At 53.2% G+C, this 15912-nt stretch overlaps 1 protein-coding gene across 3 annotated transcripts in view; it reads left to right on the forward strand.

Annotated features, from left to right (window-relative positions):
• Positions 1-15912, forward strand: part of SPTB (spectrin beta, erythrocytic) — a 116150-nt gene that overhangs the window by 91075 nt on the left and 9163 nt on the right. For all 3 annotated transcript variants that reach the window (XM_079127069.1, XM_079127070.1, XM_079127071.1), the window contains exons 23-32: positions 1627-1905; positions 2287-2417; positions 3344-3548; positions 3822-4196; positions 5483-5727; positions 7081-7219; positions 7522-7606; positions 8385-8581; positions 8850-8899; positions 9336-9414. In XM_079127069.1, coding sequence (XP_078983195.1) covers positions 1627-1905; positions 2287-2417; positions 3344-3548; positions 3822-4196; positions 5483-5727; positions 7081-7219; positions 7522-7606; positions 8385-8581; positions 8850-8899; positions 9336-9414 — 1785 coding nt within the window. The remainder of the gene's footprint in view (positions 1-1626; positions 1906-2286; positions 2418-3343; positions 3549-3821; positions 4197-5482; positions 5728-7080; positions 7220-7521; positions 7607-8384; positions 8582-8849; positions 8900-9335; positions 9415-15912) is intronic.

Below are 15912 nucleotides of genomic sequence, written 5' to 3' on the forward strand. Positions count from 1 at the left end.
CTTCCTTTTTCCTGGGAACACTCACCCCAGACCTTTGGTTGCTTCCCTCTCACTGTTCATGTCTCACTCCAATGTCATCTCCTCAGAAAGGCCTTTCCTGATTCTCCTAGCTAGAGGAGCCACCGCCACATCCCACTGTGTATTTTTCCCATAACACCAAAGGAAGATAGCATTTACATGCTCACGTCTATTTCCTCTATGGGACTATGAGCTTTAAGAGGGTAGGGTCGTCTTCATCTCTCCATTTAGTCCTTAGTACCTAGAACAAGATCTGGTGTGTAGATAATACCCTAAAAAATTGTTGAATGAATGAAAACAGGGAAGAAGATATCATAGTTTTGTATCCCAGAAAGACAAGAGGGTAATTGCTTAAAAAGCAAGAGAAATATCTTTTTAGGGCACCATGCAGAGATCATAAGATCTCAGAGAAAGTAATGAAGCAAAATGGAGCTGACAACTTGAATATAATTGCAGAGACTACAGAAAATTGTCAAAATCAATGTTTTGAATATTAAGTACAAAAATGTATTTCCCCAGGTGAGGTGCCTTGTGGATCTTACTAGTCTAACATTTTAACATTTTTCTTTTTCTTTGTTTCTGCCTTTGTTTCTTTGTTTGTTTCTTTCTTTCTTTTTTTTTTTTAAACTGGGGGTTGAATCCAAGGGTGCTTTACCACTGAGCTATATTCCCCAGACCTTCTTTTTCAAATTTTTATTTTGAGACAGAGTCTCACTAAGTTACTGAGGCTGGTCTTGAACTCATAATTCTTCTAACTCAGCCTCCCAGACCACTGGGATTACAGGCATGTACCACTGAGCTCGGTTTCATAAATATTTAAAATGCTGGCAGTCACCTCTGTGGACTGCTCTCCACTCTGCCTTCTAGATGGTTTTTAAAGGCCATGAGAAAATGCTCTTTAAAAGAGAGAGAAGAAACAAGGTGTAAGGAGGCCAAGAACCCACATGAGAAGCAGCTAGCTTGGTTTCAAGGACCCCGAAAGGATTCTGTACACGTGTCAGGGCCTCCTGAAGGTAAAGGTGACCCAGTCGCAGGAGGCAGAGGAAAAGGCCATTTGGGTAACCAAAGGGGCAAACAGGACATAATACACAGTTCACAAAGGACTGAAAAGTAAAAATGGAGAAAAACAAAACCAAACCCAAAACTCTACACAGGGGCAACTACCAGCTGTTCTTTTATCTGGAGCAAAAGCTGCTGAAAAAAGACATCAGGGGGTCGTTCTAAAATTGTTTTCCTTCCCTCCGGTGTGTACACCTGAGAGATCAAGCTCTGTTGATGCAGAGAGGGAGCGGGGAGAGCAGCCAGGAGCCTGGCTTTGACATCAGGCAGGGCTATGTTCCGCTCCCGCTCTGCCACTCGCTGCCAGCAAGTTCCTTCAGTGCATGTGCCCGTTCCCAAGTGCTTCTCTCAGACCTATGAGGGTTGAAGGAGGAGGCCCGGGAGTGTTCACTGTCCTGCTGGCAGGTGGGCATGGGCAGTTTTTATTGGCATCACCTGCTCTACTCCAGCAGGAGGGGGAGAGGGGCCACGAGTGCCCTGGCCCTGCAGAAACAGGCTCCCGTGCCTGGTGGGAGGACCCCGCCCCTGAACCCTTCCTCATGGTCACAGACACTGCAGAATGAGATCCTGGGCCACGCACCGCGGGTGGAGGACGTGCTGCAGCGGGGGCGGCAGCTGGTGGAGACTGCAGAGATCGACATCCAGGACATTGAGGAACGCCTGGGGCACCTGCAGGCCTCGTGGGCAACCCTGCGGGAGGCAGCGGCTGGGCGGCTGCAGCGCCTGCGGGACGCCCACGAGGCACAGCAGTACTACCTGGACGCGGGCGAGGCCGAGGCCTGGATCAGCGAGCAGGAGCTCTATGTCTTCTCTGATGAGCCCCCCAAGGTCTGCTGGGGCAGGGGCTGCCAGCCAGGGTGCCAAGGTGGACGGGAGAGCTGGAGTGGGCACTAGTGGGGTGGAGTCCAAGCATGTGAGGGGTGTGAGTGGGTGAGGGTGTCCAGGGGACCCACAGAATCTCCCTGCTGTCCCTTAACTGCTGTGGAGAAGGGAGGGAAGGGAAGGGGTCTCTCAAAGCTGGGTTGTTAGAAAGTTTTCATGGGGCAGCAGGTTGGCAGTGGGCAGAAGGACAGAGAGCAGATGATGGAGAAAGGCAGGGTGTGGGTGTTGCTGGGAGTCCAAGGGTTAGGAGGGGAAGGGCTCTCCTCGCCCAGCACCTCCAGGAAGCTGGGCTGAAACTCTGTGGCGCTGACCTCTGCTGCCTCATAGGATGAAGAGGGCGCCATTGTGATGCTCAAGAGGCACTTGAGGCAGCAGCGCACCGTGGAGGAGTACGGGAGGAACATGAAGCAGCTGGCTGGCCGGGCCCAGAGCCTGCTGGCCGCAGGACACCCTGAGGGGTGCGTGTGCCTCCTGAAGTGACTCGGCAGGTCATTGGGCATCAGGCCAGTGACCCCACCAACCAATATCCCTCCAGGTTTAAGAAAGGAAAATGGGAACAATTTCCCCCAGATATAGAAGTTTCTGGACTCTTGATGGGCCCAGTCCCTTTTGGGGTAGTCTTGTGTGAGGGACGCCAACATGGGCCACCTGAGGCCTGGTTTGCAAAAAGATCAGAAAATGGAATAGCACAATTATGCTTTGGTGACCTTAGAACTCCAATCTTTTGAAGATTTAGAATATGCTAAGAGACACTGAAGACTCATTTTGCTTTTCTTTTTATGGTTCAGAAAGTACTTCAGGACCTCATAAAATCCTCAGCAGAATCCTATGTCAAAGTGAATGTAGAAAAGTTGGACCCATCTGAACCACTGACTTGCCTGGATTCTGAATAAATGAGAACCCTTGACCAGACTCCTCAGGCTGCCCTTGTTATGGTCCTCAGCTGCCACTGCTGGTCCTGGCAGCCACACAGCTCCCAGAGATCCCCAAGGACTGGGCCCCTGGTTCTGTCTCTCCCTGAAGAGCTCGGCAGGGGCACCACTGCTAGAGCCCTCTCAGCCCCGCCCCATCGACCTCCTGAGAAGGAAATGGAGAAGTCTGCCCTGTGCGCATGAACCTATGAGCTTCCCAGAGACAGGGCCACAGCAGCAGGTGCCACACCAGGGCAGAACTCCATGACACAGTCCAGCCCTCCCCTGAGGCACTGTGGCCAAACAGGTTATTCCTTCTCTCACCAGCTCTTCCCCAGGAAAAGCCACTATCGCTTCTCCTGAGCTTCACTCCCCTATGTAGGGATCTAGGGAGGAGAAGGTCGGCTCCTCTGAGCCGGCTGCTCAGGGTTCTTGATCACCATCTTTAAGGGATTTCTTGGATCAAATTCCAGGGAACAGATAATCAGACTTCAGGGGCAAGTGGATAAGCAGTATGCCGGGCTGAAGGACATGGCAGAGGAACGCAGGCGGAAGCTGGAGAACATGTACCATCTGTTCCAGCTGAAGAGGGAGGCTGATGACTTGGAGCAGTGGATTACAGAAAAGGAGATGGTGGCCTCGTCCCAAGAAATGGGGCAAGACTTTGACCACGTGACCGTGAGTACCACAGCTCCCGCCTTCTTTGCAGTAGACACAGTCAGCCATGGTTTCAGACCCTCACGATGCCCCTACCGTTGCAGGGCATTGCACAGGGATGCAGTCACACCAGGGTGAGGTGTGGTCAGAGGGCCCACGCTGCCCTGGGGAAAGACTGAGGGTCAGCACCAGATGGTCACAGTGGCCACCTAGCAACATCTGCAGCTGGGAGCAAGATGACACCCACCTGGCCCTGAGCCCCACTAACCCCATTTTTGTCTGCCCCATGTTCAGATGCTTCGAGACAAATTCCGGGACTTTGCCCGGGAGACTGGGGCCATTGGGCAGGAGCGGGTGGACAATGTGAATGCCATCATTGAGCGACTCATCGATGCGGGCCACAGTGAGGCAGCCACCATCGCCGAGTGGAAGGATGGGCTGAATGACATGTGGGCGGACCTGCTGGAGCTCATTGACACACGCATGCAGCTGCTGGCAGCCTCCTATGACCTGCACCGCTACTTCTACACTGGGGTGGAGATCCTGGGCCTCATCGACGAGAAGCACCGCGAGCTGCCCGAGGATGTGGGGTTGGACGCCAGCACTGCCGAGTCCTTCCACCGGGTGCACACTGCCTTCGAGCGCGAGCTCCACCTGCTGGGCGTGCAGGTGCCCACAAGTGCTACCACCCTTCTGGCTCCTGAAGGGGAACCTTCTAGAATGGGCACCTGGAGATTTCCCTTCCTTAGAGAACTAACAGCTCAGGGCAGGGAGTAGTGGCTTTCAGATACTCTTTAACTTCAGAAGTACTTTAAACTGAATTCTCACCAAAGAAAAAAATCCATAAAATACCTTATGCAATATTATTAGCTAACGCATAGTGCTTTTCTAGCTAGATCCTCATAGCCATGCTCTGAGGTACTAACACTGTCTGCATTTTGTAGGTGAGGAAAGCAAGGCGCAGAGAGCCAGAAAGTTGCCTGGGAACTTGCAGATACATAGTGAGGCCAAGGCTCAGACTCTGGTGCTCTGGCTATAAATCTCACATGTGTGTGCCCACCAGGCAGGCCGGTCTTTCCAGTGGGAGCTGGGGTGCTCCCAAGATCTGCCTTCTTGACACCCCCTTAATCACTGGGGATATGCAGAGGCACCTCTGCAGATCCCTAGGTTTCCCCAGAACTTGGTGTGATAGAACAGGACAAAGGTGAGAGACCCTAGCTGCCAAAGGTTACTCAGGCCTCCACTGGCTATGCAGTCCCAGGCCAGCCCAGTGGAGTTCAGGGATGACACCAAGGTAGGTTGGGCTGGGCCCCTGATTCACCTGGAAGTAGACCTTTTAGGGATTTATCCTCCAGCTGAAGGTGGGACCTGATGTGCAGCTGTTGTCCTTGGGGGTGCCGGAGTCCCTGAGACAGGGGACTCTGAGGTCCCACTGAGGTCTCAGGAAGGAGGTTTCATTATCCCTGGGGATCTGGTGTAGCTCCTTCCTTAAAGACATGGCATGTAGGGTGGTTTAAGAACAGGGGCCCAGGAGCACAGCTCTAACCCCACTGTCCCCAGTTAGTATGAGGGATCTGGGGCCATTTACTTGACCTCCCTGTGCCTTAGTTTCCTCATCTCAAACGCGGGGATAATGAAAGTTCCTCTTTCATGGGATTATTGCAAGGATGCAAAGTTAGTATGAACTTTGTAGAGCAGTGCCTGGTTCAGTTACTCTCATTATAGTTCCTTTAAGGAGATCAAAGGGTATTGAGTTCCCATCACTTCTAAATCCTCACCAAAATCCTTGGGTAGATAGAGGTGTCCAAGTAGGGATCCTTCTACAGCATCCGCTGGGCAGAGGCTAGAACCTTCCCATGGTGTGCTAGGGAGGAGACAGGAGACAGATGCCCTTCCAGTGCCAGGCCCCCCATGCCTCTGTCCCGGGAACAATGTCTGCTTTTGCCTGACCACAGGTACAGCAGTTCCAGGATGTGGCTACTCGCCTGCAGACAGCATACGCCGGGGAGAAGGCAGATGCCATCCAGAGCAAGGAACAGGAGGTGTCTGCTGCTTGGCAGGCATTGCTTGATGCCTGTGCTGGGCGCCGGACTCAACTTGTGGACACAGCAGACAAATTCCGCTTCTTCAGCATGGTCCGTGATCTGCTTTCCTGGATGGAGGGTATCAACCGGCAGATTGAGACCCAGGAGAGGCCCAGGTAAGGGGGACATCCTCAAGGCAGCTTCACTCCGCACCAGGTGAGGCCCACGTGCCCACGCTCCTCCTCTCCTGAAGGGCACCTGAGATGAATTCCTGAGTGGCTCAGGTTCTACTGGGAGGATCAACCATTTCAGAGCAAGGGGAGAGAGTAATTCAAACTGTCCAACAGGGGACAGTGACCACTTCAACTCACACATCCAAAGCTGGACAGGTCCAAGACTGCTCATTCCCCCAGGACCATCCTCCTAAAACTCAGGATGAAGCTGATTGTCCATGAGAGGCGGGGCCAGGCACCTAAGCAGTGAGCACCCAGCAGGGCTCAGAGCTGTCCACCCAGTTAGTGTCCGTTCAGCAATTATCCCTCTGCTTGCAAGGTGCCTGCTTACTGAGATATAATCCATGCACTGTACTTCATCCATTTAAAGTGTTCCATTCATTGGTATTTATTTATTCCTAGATTTTTTTTGTTAGTGGTTTTTTTTTTTTTTTTTTTTTTTGCAGGGGTAGGTATCAGGGATTGAACCCAGGGGTGCTTAACCATTAAGCCACATCCCCAGCCCTTTTTAAAATATATTTTATTTAGAGACAGGATCTCATGAAGTTGCTTATGGCCTCACTAAGCTGCTGAGGCTGACTTTGAACTCGAAATCCTCCTACCTCAGCCTCCCGAACCTCCAGGATTACAGGCATGCGCCACTGCACCCAGCGATATATTCCTAGTTATACAGCCATTACTACCATCCAGGTTCAGAAGATTTTCATCACTCCCACCCCCAAAAAAGCCCTTCCCCATTAGCAGTCACTCCCTGTGCCTCTTGCCCCTGAACCCCTGGCAAGCCACCACTTCCTCTCTCCCTAGATTTGCCTATTCTGGATAGTTCATAGATATATTATCTTTTATGAATGACTTCTTTCACTTAGTCTGTTTTCAAGATTCATTTTGTTGTACCATGAAGCAACACCTCATTCCTTTTTTAAAAATTATTTTAGTTGTAGATGAACACAATAACTTTATTTATCTATCTTTTTAAAGTGGTGCTGAGGATCAAACCCAGAGCCTCACACATGTTAGGCAAGCGCTCTACCATCGAGCCACAACCCCAGCCCCACCTCATTCCTTTTTATTGTTGAATAGTATTCCCTGGCTCCTTCTGGGGACCCTGCACCCCCTGCCCATGCCCTGTCCACTAAGCAATGGAAGACCTTAGGGCTCAGTATTCCTGGGGCTGGACTTCCTGGTTGACCAGAGAGAGAGGAGGGAACAGGCCAGACTCCCTGAGGCGAGTGGGAGGTGGCCCCTTCTGCCAGAGTGACCCAGAGTTTCCCTCTCTGGCCCTTGCCCTGTCCCCAGGGATGTGTCCTCTGTGGAACTACTCTTGAAGTATCACCAGGGCATCAAGTCAGAGATCAACACCCGGGGCAAGAACTTCAGCACCTGCCTGGAGCTCGGGGAGTCCCTGCTACAGCGGCAACATCAGGCTTCAGAGGAGGTGAGCCCTTCGTGTCCTTGTCCTCACTATTACTGCCCAGGTAGCTTCCTGGTAGGGACTGGGGAGCTTCTGAGGAACCTATCTTTCACTTGTGGAGCATCAGGTCTGCCAGCGGGTCAGGACTCGGAGCCACACCAAGCCTGTTCTCCATCTTAAGACTGCACAGCTAACAAGTAGCAAGGCCAAGACTTGAAGCCAGGCCTGTGTGACCAAGTGTGGCATTCTCTGCAGCCATCTGTGCACTGCCTTAGAGAGAGGGAAGCATTCCCAAAGCCCATGCTTTTCTCCTTCCCTCCCTACAGATCCGGGAGAAACTGAAGCAGGTGGTGGCCCGGAGGCAGGAGATGAATGATAAATGGGAGGCGCGAGCTGATCGGCTCCACATGTGTGAGTACAGCGCAGGGCCTGGGGACATGGAGGTAGGGCCACACACCTACTGGCGCAGGGGCAGGGAGGGCGATGCTGCAGTAGGGGGCTTTTCACCACTGCCTGGAGGAGACCCTGCCCACAGCACCAACCATTGGCAAAGCTCTGGGACTTGGGCCAAGCAGAAGACCAAGCAAACCCACTCTGGAAGCCTCCCTCCAGTGACCAGGGCCCCACTCCCGGCCCACCTGGTGCTGGGCTGCTGTCTCAGCTGAGCTGTGGCTGGGGAGGTGCAGGGTGGCGCTCTCCCGCTCTCGGTGCTCTGAGCTTGCTGGGTATTTGCTCTAAGGAACGCCAGTCAGGGGTTCCTTCCTCCAGCGCTGGAGGCTGAGGAGAGGTGCAGAAACGCTCGCCTTTCGGGTAGGAGCTGTGAGCCAAAAAGGTCCCTATGGCTGTTTATCCTCAAGTTGAGACAAAGACAAAGGCCAACAAGAGAATTCAGGGCAGAAGACTATTCCTCAAAAGAGAGGCATCTAAACTGCATTTGGTTTCCAAAACAGTTTGTTTCAATTCATGTGTTTTTAAAATATGGCTATCAATGGAGATGGGCTAGGACCCCAGAGTGGGGATGGAGTGGCCTTGGGCAGGAGGTCAGGACTGAACAAGACATTCATGCAGTTTAGGGGCACCTGTCTCTCCTACCTGACCACCGGCCGCCCAGGTCCCTACAGGAATGACTGTTGAATGCTAACAGGCCCTTGGGCCTTGTGGGTGGGTCTTCGGCTTGTTCTCGTGGCAGTGTTGGAGGTGTGCCAGTTCTCCAGGGACGCCTCTGTGGCTGAAGCGTGGCTCATTGCCCAAGAGCCCTACCTGGCCAGCCGAGACTTTGGCCACACTGTGGACAGTGTAGAGAAGCTGATCAAGAGGCACGAGGCTTTTGAGAAGTCCACAGCCACCTGGGCAGAGCGCTTTGCTGCTCTGGAGAAGCCCACTACGGTGAGCGGGGACAGGCTGCGAGGCTGGGGAGGGCTGCAGCCTTGCCTTGGGGGAGTCTCACAACCAGAACTCCGATGTGAGATTGCAGGCATGAAGAGCCAGCAACAGAAAGTACTCACTTTTGAATGTCAAAGATGAAAAGGGGCATCTGGGGGGCAAGGGACAACCACCAGGTGTGCTGGGGTGCAGCGCTGTGATTAGAGGGAGGTCACCTGAGGACACAGCTCTGCCCTGTGGCTACTCTGACCTTCACCTTTTCCTTCTCCAGCTTGAGCTTAAAGAACGCCAGACCCCAGAGAGACCCGCAGAGGAGCCTGGGTGAGTGGTGGCTGTGTGGCCAGGAGCAGCAGGGTGGGTGGGAAGGAGGAGGAGGCTTTTGATGGCAACTGGACATCTGAACAAGGCATGCTTGGCCCCTTGTCAGTGAAACCCAGAGTGCACAGAGCTTGAAGCCAGAATGTTCTGTTGCCCCAGTCACAGGAAGGAAGGGAAGGCCAACAGTGGCTGCCGCTGAGATAGGGCGCGCCCTCAGGGGACCTCCAGCACCGCCCCCAGGGCTGTCTCACGGGGCACTGGTCCGATTCTGAAGCACTGCTTCACTTTTCCCCTCTACGAGCCTCTGGGCGACTCCTCATGGAGCACCTTTGGGGAGATGAGTGGCGCTCCTGCCACACGTGTGCGAAGCCAGGCCTCAGAGGGAGGCGCCGGCTTCAGAGGGTCACCTGGCATTAAAGAGAAGCTGTGTTTTCCTTAGGCCTCAAGAGGAGGAAGGCGAGACAGCAGGGGAGGCTCCCCGCGTCCCCCACCGCACGGCGACTGAGAGAACTTCCCCGGTCAGTTTCATGTCCCATTTGTCTAGTTCCTGGGAGTCGTTGCTGCCAGAGCCTCCTCATCCCTACTAGGCTCCTCCAGGGCAGAGGGCAAGAATGGGGCATGCACCACCCTGCTCCCCAGGCCCTCCTTGTCCTGCTTCTGTGTCCCCAGAAGCCTCACTCCAATCAGTCTACTTTTTCACTTAGGTTTTCTTAATTCTTAGAATAATTCCCCTCCTCCTCCAACCCAGACGAAACTGACATGCCATCCCACTGACATGACTCTATTAGTTTGGTTTTATCTAGTCTAATAAATTTTATTATATAAACATATCACTATTTACATCCAGGGAAGCACTTTATACAGGGTATAAAATTTGGGTACACTGTCCTTTTCCCCATTTTCCTTTTAACTCCATCCTCCACACATACACCCTCCATACACACGTGTACACACACACACACACATGAACCAGTCGACATCCTGTCCTGCCTGCAGACATTTTTGGCAGTGAAGTGGGAAGACTCACCCTTCCAGCAGATTCCTCCCTCTTTTGCAGAGCCCTCTCTCTCTTTCTGCTGACCTGGGCCAGTGAGTTAGCATGTGGAGCTGGTTCTGAGGCAGAAAGACTTGAAGGGGTCCTACAGGAGTGAGGGAGAATCCCAGGGCTGTGGGTATCAGGGGGCTAGCCCCAGGTGTAGGAAAGGAGGGTGTGATGGAGGTCTGACTGGAGGAGGGGCTGGAAGGGCCCAAGAGGGCCGCTCTGGGGAGCAATGGGCTGAGAAGAGAGCAAGAATCAGCATGCAGCTTGCATGGCTTTTCTGCTGTGTGGATCTCTTGTGGCATGTGGCTCTGGGGGTCAAGGGAGCAACAGGTCTTTCACGTGCCCCTCATCTCCAAGTGCCCAGGTGAGCTTGCCTGACTTCTGAGGGGAAACTAAGAAAGATTAATATTCTCGGTGGAAATTTCTGGTACATGAACCACCCCAGAAAAATACACATACAGCTTTTCTAGAATGCACAAGGACCTGGGTGTGGGGAGATGGGGAAAAAAGAAAAGAAAAATGCATATAGTGATTCCTCCCTGTGCAGAATCTCTGTTAGACTTGGATTTGCGCTCCCTCCCTCCCCAGTCGCTCTCTCACTCTTTCTCTCACACACACATACACTCTCAGCTCCCTCTGCCTCCCTTCTAAGCTCTACCAGCCCATTATGCCCAGCAGAGGGCACTGCCAGGCCCTGCTGGAGGGCCTGTGCCGGGAGTCCCCTCTGAAATGTCCATCATCCCTGTCTATGGCTGACCACGTTCCAGTCCCTTTTCCCAGCACCAGCCCTCATCGGAGGGAGAGAAAACTCTAGGGGCTGAAGTGGACTCTGGACACAGGCTGGGGCTGCCCCTGCCTCCTGCCCCCACCTGTGCTTCTGCCCTGCATCCCTGTGTGTCTGCATGCCGTGGTGTCCTGGTGTGCGGGCTCCTTCGTGATCACCTGAGCAGCTCCACCATTGTCTGTGTCACATATGTTTGTGCAAATGTAATTACATGTGCATCAGAGCCTCCTCCATGCAACACTTGAATGTCACTGGGTTGAGGGGAATAAAATTTGCTTGGACCTGAGTGTCTCTCTGGGGGAAGACGAGTGAGTCCACATCTGAGACCCTTCCTGGAGAGCCAGCCACTCTGCCAGATGGGAAAACTGGCCCTTGCCTGGTACCAGAAAGAAAACAGATGGTGAATCAAATGAACACCAGACCAGAGGCCTCCTGGAAACAGATTTCCTGCTGCTTCTCCTTTCTGAGCATCTTAAGTTTTCATGAGGATCCATGAAACACAGAGGGAGGGCCTAATGCCCAGTCAGGCTCTGGTATGAGAGACAGGAGGATGGAGAACCACCAACCCACCTCGGAAGGCTCCTCACAAAGCCAGCCACTGACTCCTCCAGCCTGTCCTTTATAGAACCTCTGGCCTGTCCCAGGAAGGTTTGGCTTCCTCTCTAGGGCAGGCCTGGGGTCCAGTGGCTCTCCTGCTGGTCCTGTGTGTGCAATCTGGTGTTGGTGCCCTCTACTGCTTCATGTAAACCCCTTACTAGTGCATGTGGCTTCCTGCTGGGGGACAGCTGGGAGTGGACGGGTGCTCTTGCCCTGTCCAAGCAGGCGCATACCCCCCACCGTCCGCCTCTTCCCGGTGTGCATGCGCACACATGTGTACACACAGTGTCTGAGCTGCCATCCCATCACTGTGCAATAACACTGGCTCCTCTCGCCTCTGGCCTCTGCACATTAGTGCGCGTCCTGGTTAAAAGCAATCCCTTCCTACAGGTAAGTGTGTGCAAGGTCATGCAGAAGAAACAGGGTGTCACTCACCTAAAACAAAACCTGTGGAGTGCACATCAGGGCATCTGGGTTCCAATCCATTCTGCTGGAACCTTGAGCGGGGTTTTAGATAATGACCCCGAGTCTCTTGCCCTTATGAAGGCCTCTCTGTGGGATTACAGAAAGTCCAGAATGTTCCTGTAGGTCAGCGGTGTAGCCAGTCAAGGGAAGGGCTATGGAGGTGGTTTTCCCACTTTCCTGTGATCTCGTTCTTAGCTCTAAGATACCTGGTTGGTTTATTAGGCACCAGCCAGTGCCAGGCTGCGACAGGGAAGGAGAGCTAAAGGCCTGGGTGTTTGTCTTTTTTCCTGTTTGGGGAGGAGAGAACAGGTCAGACCTTTGCTGCTGCCAAGGACAGAGCCCTGAAAGGGGCCTGCTGACTTCTCTGTGCCTGTGGCAGCAGTGGCAGGCAGACTTGCCTGGGCCTAGTGCGTGAGAAGGTTCTGGCCAGGGTCCACCTCACCCCACACCCTCTGCCCATGCAATCCCCTTCGCCTGGGTGCATAACCCTGAGAAGAGCTGGAGGGTCCCTCAATTTCCAGGCCCCAGATGTAGCATTTGCAGTGACGTGTTATTTTCTCCTGGGAGAGGAGGAGATGATCCTTGTGGTGGTGGAGAGAATGGGGGTGCCCCTAGACTGAAGGGTCCCCAGACCCCACATTGCCAGTTTCCTGGCTTTGGGGTGGAAAGAAGGGTCTGCCATGGGAACTCACCCTCCGGGGCTGCCGTGAAAATGTGAGTAACATCCTTCAAAGGGATTGGTGCTCCCAAGGGCTGTGACAATAAGAAAGAATGCCCTTCATTGTTTGGGGACAAACATGCCCTGACTGTCCCCAAGCTTCTGGGCTAGATGAGTCTGCACTGCAGAGGGGACCCTGGGACGCAAGACCACTGCAAAGAGCAGCTGTGTGGGTGCCCTTCATGAGAAGCCTCAGGAAGTTGTCATGGAATACTCTGACCCACAGGCAGCTCACAGATGCCACTCTTGCAAGTGGCCTTCTAAGACTGACCCCTGGAGAGGGCGGTTGAGCTACCCGTCAGGGCTGAACACGGGGAGTCAGAATTCCTGGGTCCCTTGCATCTCCCTTCCATGGTCTCCCCAGGGCCTGGCTGACTCCAGCTTCCATCACCTGCTTAGCAACCTGGGAAACCCCCAGCGCAGGCTCCTCTCAGCTGGGAGCTTCAGTCAGCAGCCACAGCCCTGACGTCCTCGGGTGGAAGTGATGTGGGTGTGGAGGCGCGGCTGTGTTCCTTCTTGCCTGAACAAGCTTCCCAGGCTTTCCTCCTCCCCCACGAGGGCAGCTTCTTCAGACATTTTGCAGCAAATGCAAATCCTATGTTTGTTCTTAATGGGCAGACCCAGCCTGGAAAGAACGTCAGCTTGCCCCCAAACCTGGGCGTGGCCCTGTCTCTCCAGGATGCCTGAGTCAGCATGGCAGGGGTGTGTCTGCTTGCAATCTGGCATGGCTCCCTGAACATCTGCCCACTGCTGGCTGTGCCCAGCCCTCTGCTATGGTCAGACACCATCTTTCTGGCCCTGCTGCTTAAGAAGAACTTCCACTCTTCCTAAGTTCTTTTGGGCTGTATTTCAGAGCATCCCAGGTACCTGTGGACTCAGGATGAGACTCAGTTAACATTGGAGGTGTCTCAGAAATGGGTTTGAAGTTGACAACTTGACCACTGGGTGGCAGGTCTGGATGCAGAGGTTGGTGTGGTCTCTCTAGTCATTCTAATGCTCCGGATCCCCGAGATTGAGCAGCACCAGCTCCTCCGGGACAGGGACCCAAAGAGACCACACAGGCTGTGGGCGAGGTGGAGAGCGCCTCAGGAAGCCTTGCTTTCCTCTCAGCCACTGGTGGCAGTGGACTGGGTCTCCCTCCTCCCTGTTTAGGGAAGCCTAAACTGCCATTCCCCCGCCCCTCACTCACTCTACCTGGTGGCCTTTGCCCTGCATCCCTCCCTTTGGGCCTCTTGCACAAGCTCCTCAGTTGCCATCTCGGACAGACAGCTGGGCCTTGGCGTACAGCAAGGAGCAGCTCTGCTTGCCCCGCCAGCCTGCCCTCCTGGGGTTCACTCCCCATCTCCCCAGCCTGTGTTCCTCCTCAGTTCTTCCTTCCCATTCAACCATAGCCGCTGCTTTCTTGTTTGAGCATGTGTCTCTGCCTATCCAAAGTTGCCATCTCTTTATCTTTGACTGGTTTCAAATCAGCAAACTTTTTTTTTTTTTTTTTTTTTTTTTAATCTTGCAAACAGTTGTCTTCTGAACAACCCTCCTAACCTGTCTAGACAGCCCTTCCCACCCAGGGCACAGGAGTCAAAGCATCAGACACTAGGGAGGCTAAACATTCCCAGCTGCCTGAGTGCTAACTCTGCCCATCCTACTGTCACCCCATGCTACTTAGTTGCCTAAGGCATCTAGCCATGGGTTTTGTCTGGCCCCAAGCTCCTCTTCCAGCACCTTCCAGTGTGTCCCTAACACAATCAGCAACCTCCATGGACCAGCCATGTGTCTTACCTAAGCTGGGCACATCTCACCTAGACCGTGAACCCATTGGATAGGAGGCCTCCCCCTCTTGCAGCAGGACTTGTGAGGAAGAGCACAGAGTTGAGGCCAGACAGACCTGCAGCCTCTACTTTCCATCACAAGATATATGTGTGGGCAAGTTACTCATTCGCTGTGACCCCCGGTTCCCCTCATCTGAAAACAGAACCTGCCTTGCAGAGGACCATGGGGCTTGGAGGAGAGAATATAGGGAAAACATCTGGTATTTGGTAGGTGGTCTTTTAAGTCCCTTCATCTCTTACACACACACACAACCTCTACACACACTGGGCTCATGTCACATAGCATCCTATGGCTAAGTCTCTGAGGTACACCTTCATGCCCTGGCTTACATTTACCACCATTACCTTTAGAATATCCTGTCACCTATGTTTCTTTGCTTGCAAGCATTTCTGAATTCACTTTGGAACCTGGGAAAGACCCTTCAGTCCCCAGCCAGGCTATCAAGGCCTGGAGAGTGTTGTGTGTAGTTCCCTGCGCCACCTGCTGACCAATCTTGGAACTACACCTTCCATTCCTTAGTTCAAAAGAAATTGACCCATCTTGCCCACCAGGAGGCCCTCCAGTTTTGAAAATCCTCTGTGGAGAAAACCCCCCCAACCCTCTGCTTCCCCCACATCAATCCAGCTTCCTGGAAAGACAGAGCTCTAAAAAGTCAAGTTCATATGATTCTTGCTTGACTCTGCCAAACTCCACCAAGACTTTGACGCAGCCATCCCTCCCATCAGGAGCCCAGGACCTCTCACTCTTTAAAATCAACCCTGTGATAGCCAGTAAGACCCTCCTGTCTGTGCTCTTCCCACCCCTGATTTCCTTTAACCAGCAACCAATGCTACCTGTCCCCTACCCTCCTGTGATGTGGTCCCAACATCCAGCATACTTTCCTAATGACTGAGGGCAATGGCAGCAGATCTTCTGCCTCAGAGCAGAGGACAGAAGGGATCTCAGATCATGTCCTATCCTTCGACAGAACCTGCTTATCACCACAATCACTCCTCAGCAGCTCTGAGCCTGGCCAACATCCCCTTCTCCTGGCACTCTCTAACCAAATTCCTCTAGGAATAGCATGCTTCCAGAGATGCCAAGAGAACTGTCACCTCTTCTGTTGGTACCTGGGCAAGGATGGCCCTTCTATCCAAACCATCCTGACTCCAGGTTCCCCAGTTGGGATGGGGTCATTGCTTAGATGGGAAGTCCTTGCTGGAGCTGGACTAGAAAGAAGCAGGAACTTCATCAACACCACAGGCCTCAAACTCACTCAGGTTTGGAGCCCAGACCACAAGTAGGTCTCTGCCCAGCCACTGGGCTCCCCCTGTTTCCTGACCACCCTGCATGCCAGTACCACCAGCAGCCCTGTGCTACAGCCCTTTCAGATTTGAAAGACGTTGCATGGACAGGGAAGCAGAAGGCATGAGTTCTTGCTCAGCTCTGCCACCTGCTACATGATCCCAGCTGGTCCCTGTGCTTTTCTGGAAGCCAGTTTTCCCATCTGAAATAGGAAGGGCTGAATCCATGACCTCAAGGCCTCTTTCTAGTTCCAGAATCTCTTCTTGCTTCAACTTCATTTACCTTTCTCCATCATTCTC

Source organism: Sciurus vulgaris (assembly GCF_902686455.1).
Source record: "Sciurus vulgaris genome assembly, chromosome: 2".
Lineage (NCBI taxonomy): Eukaryota > Metazoa > Chordata > Mammalia > Rodentia > Sciuridae > Sciurus > Sciurus vulgaris.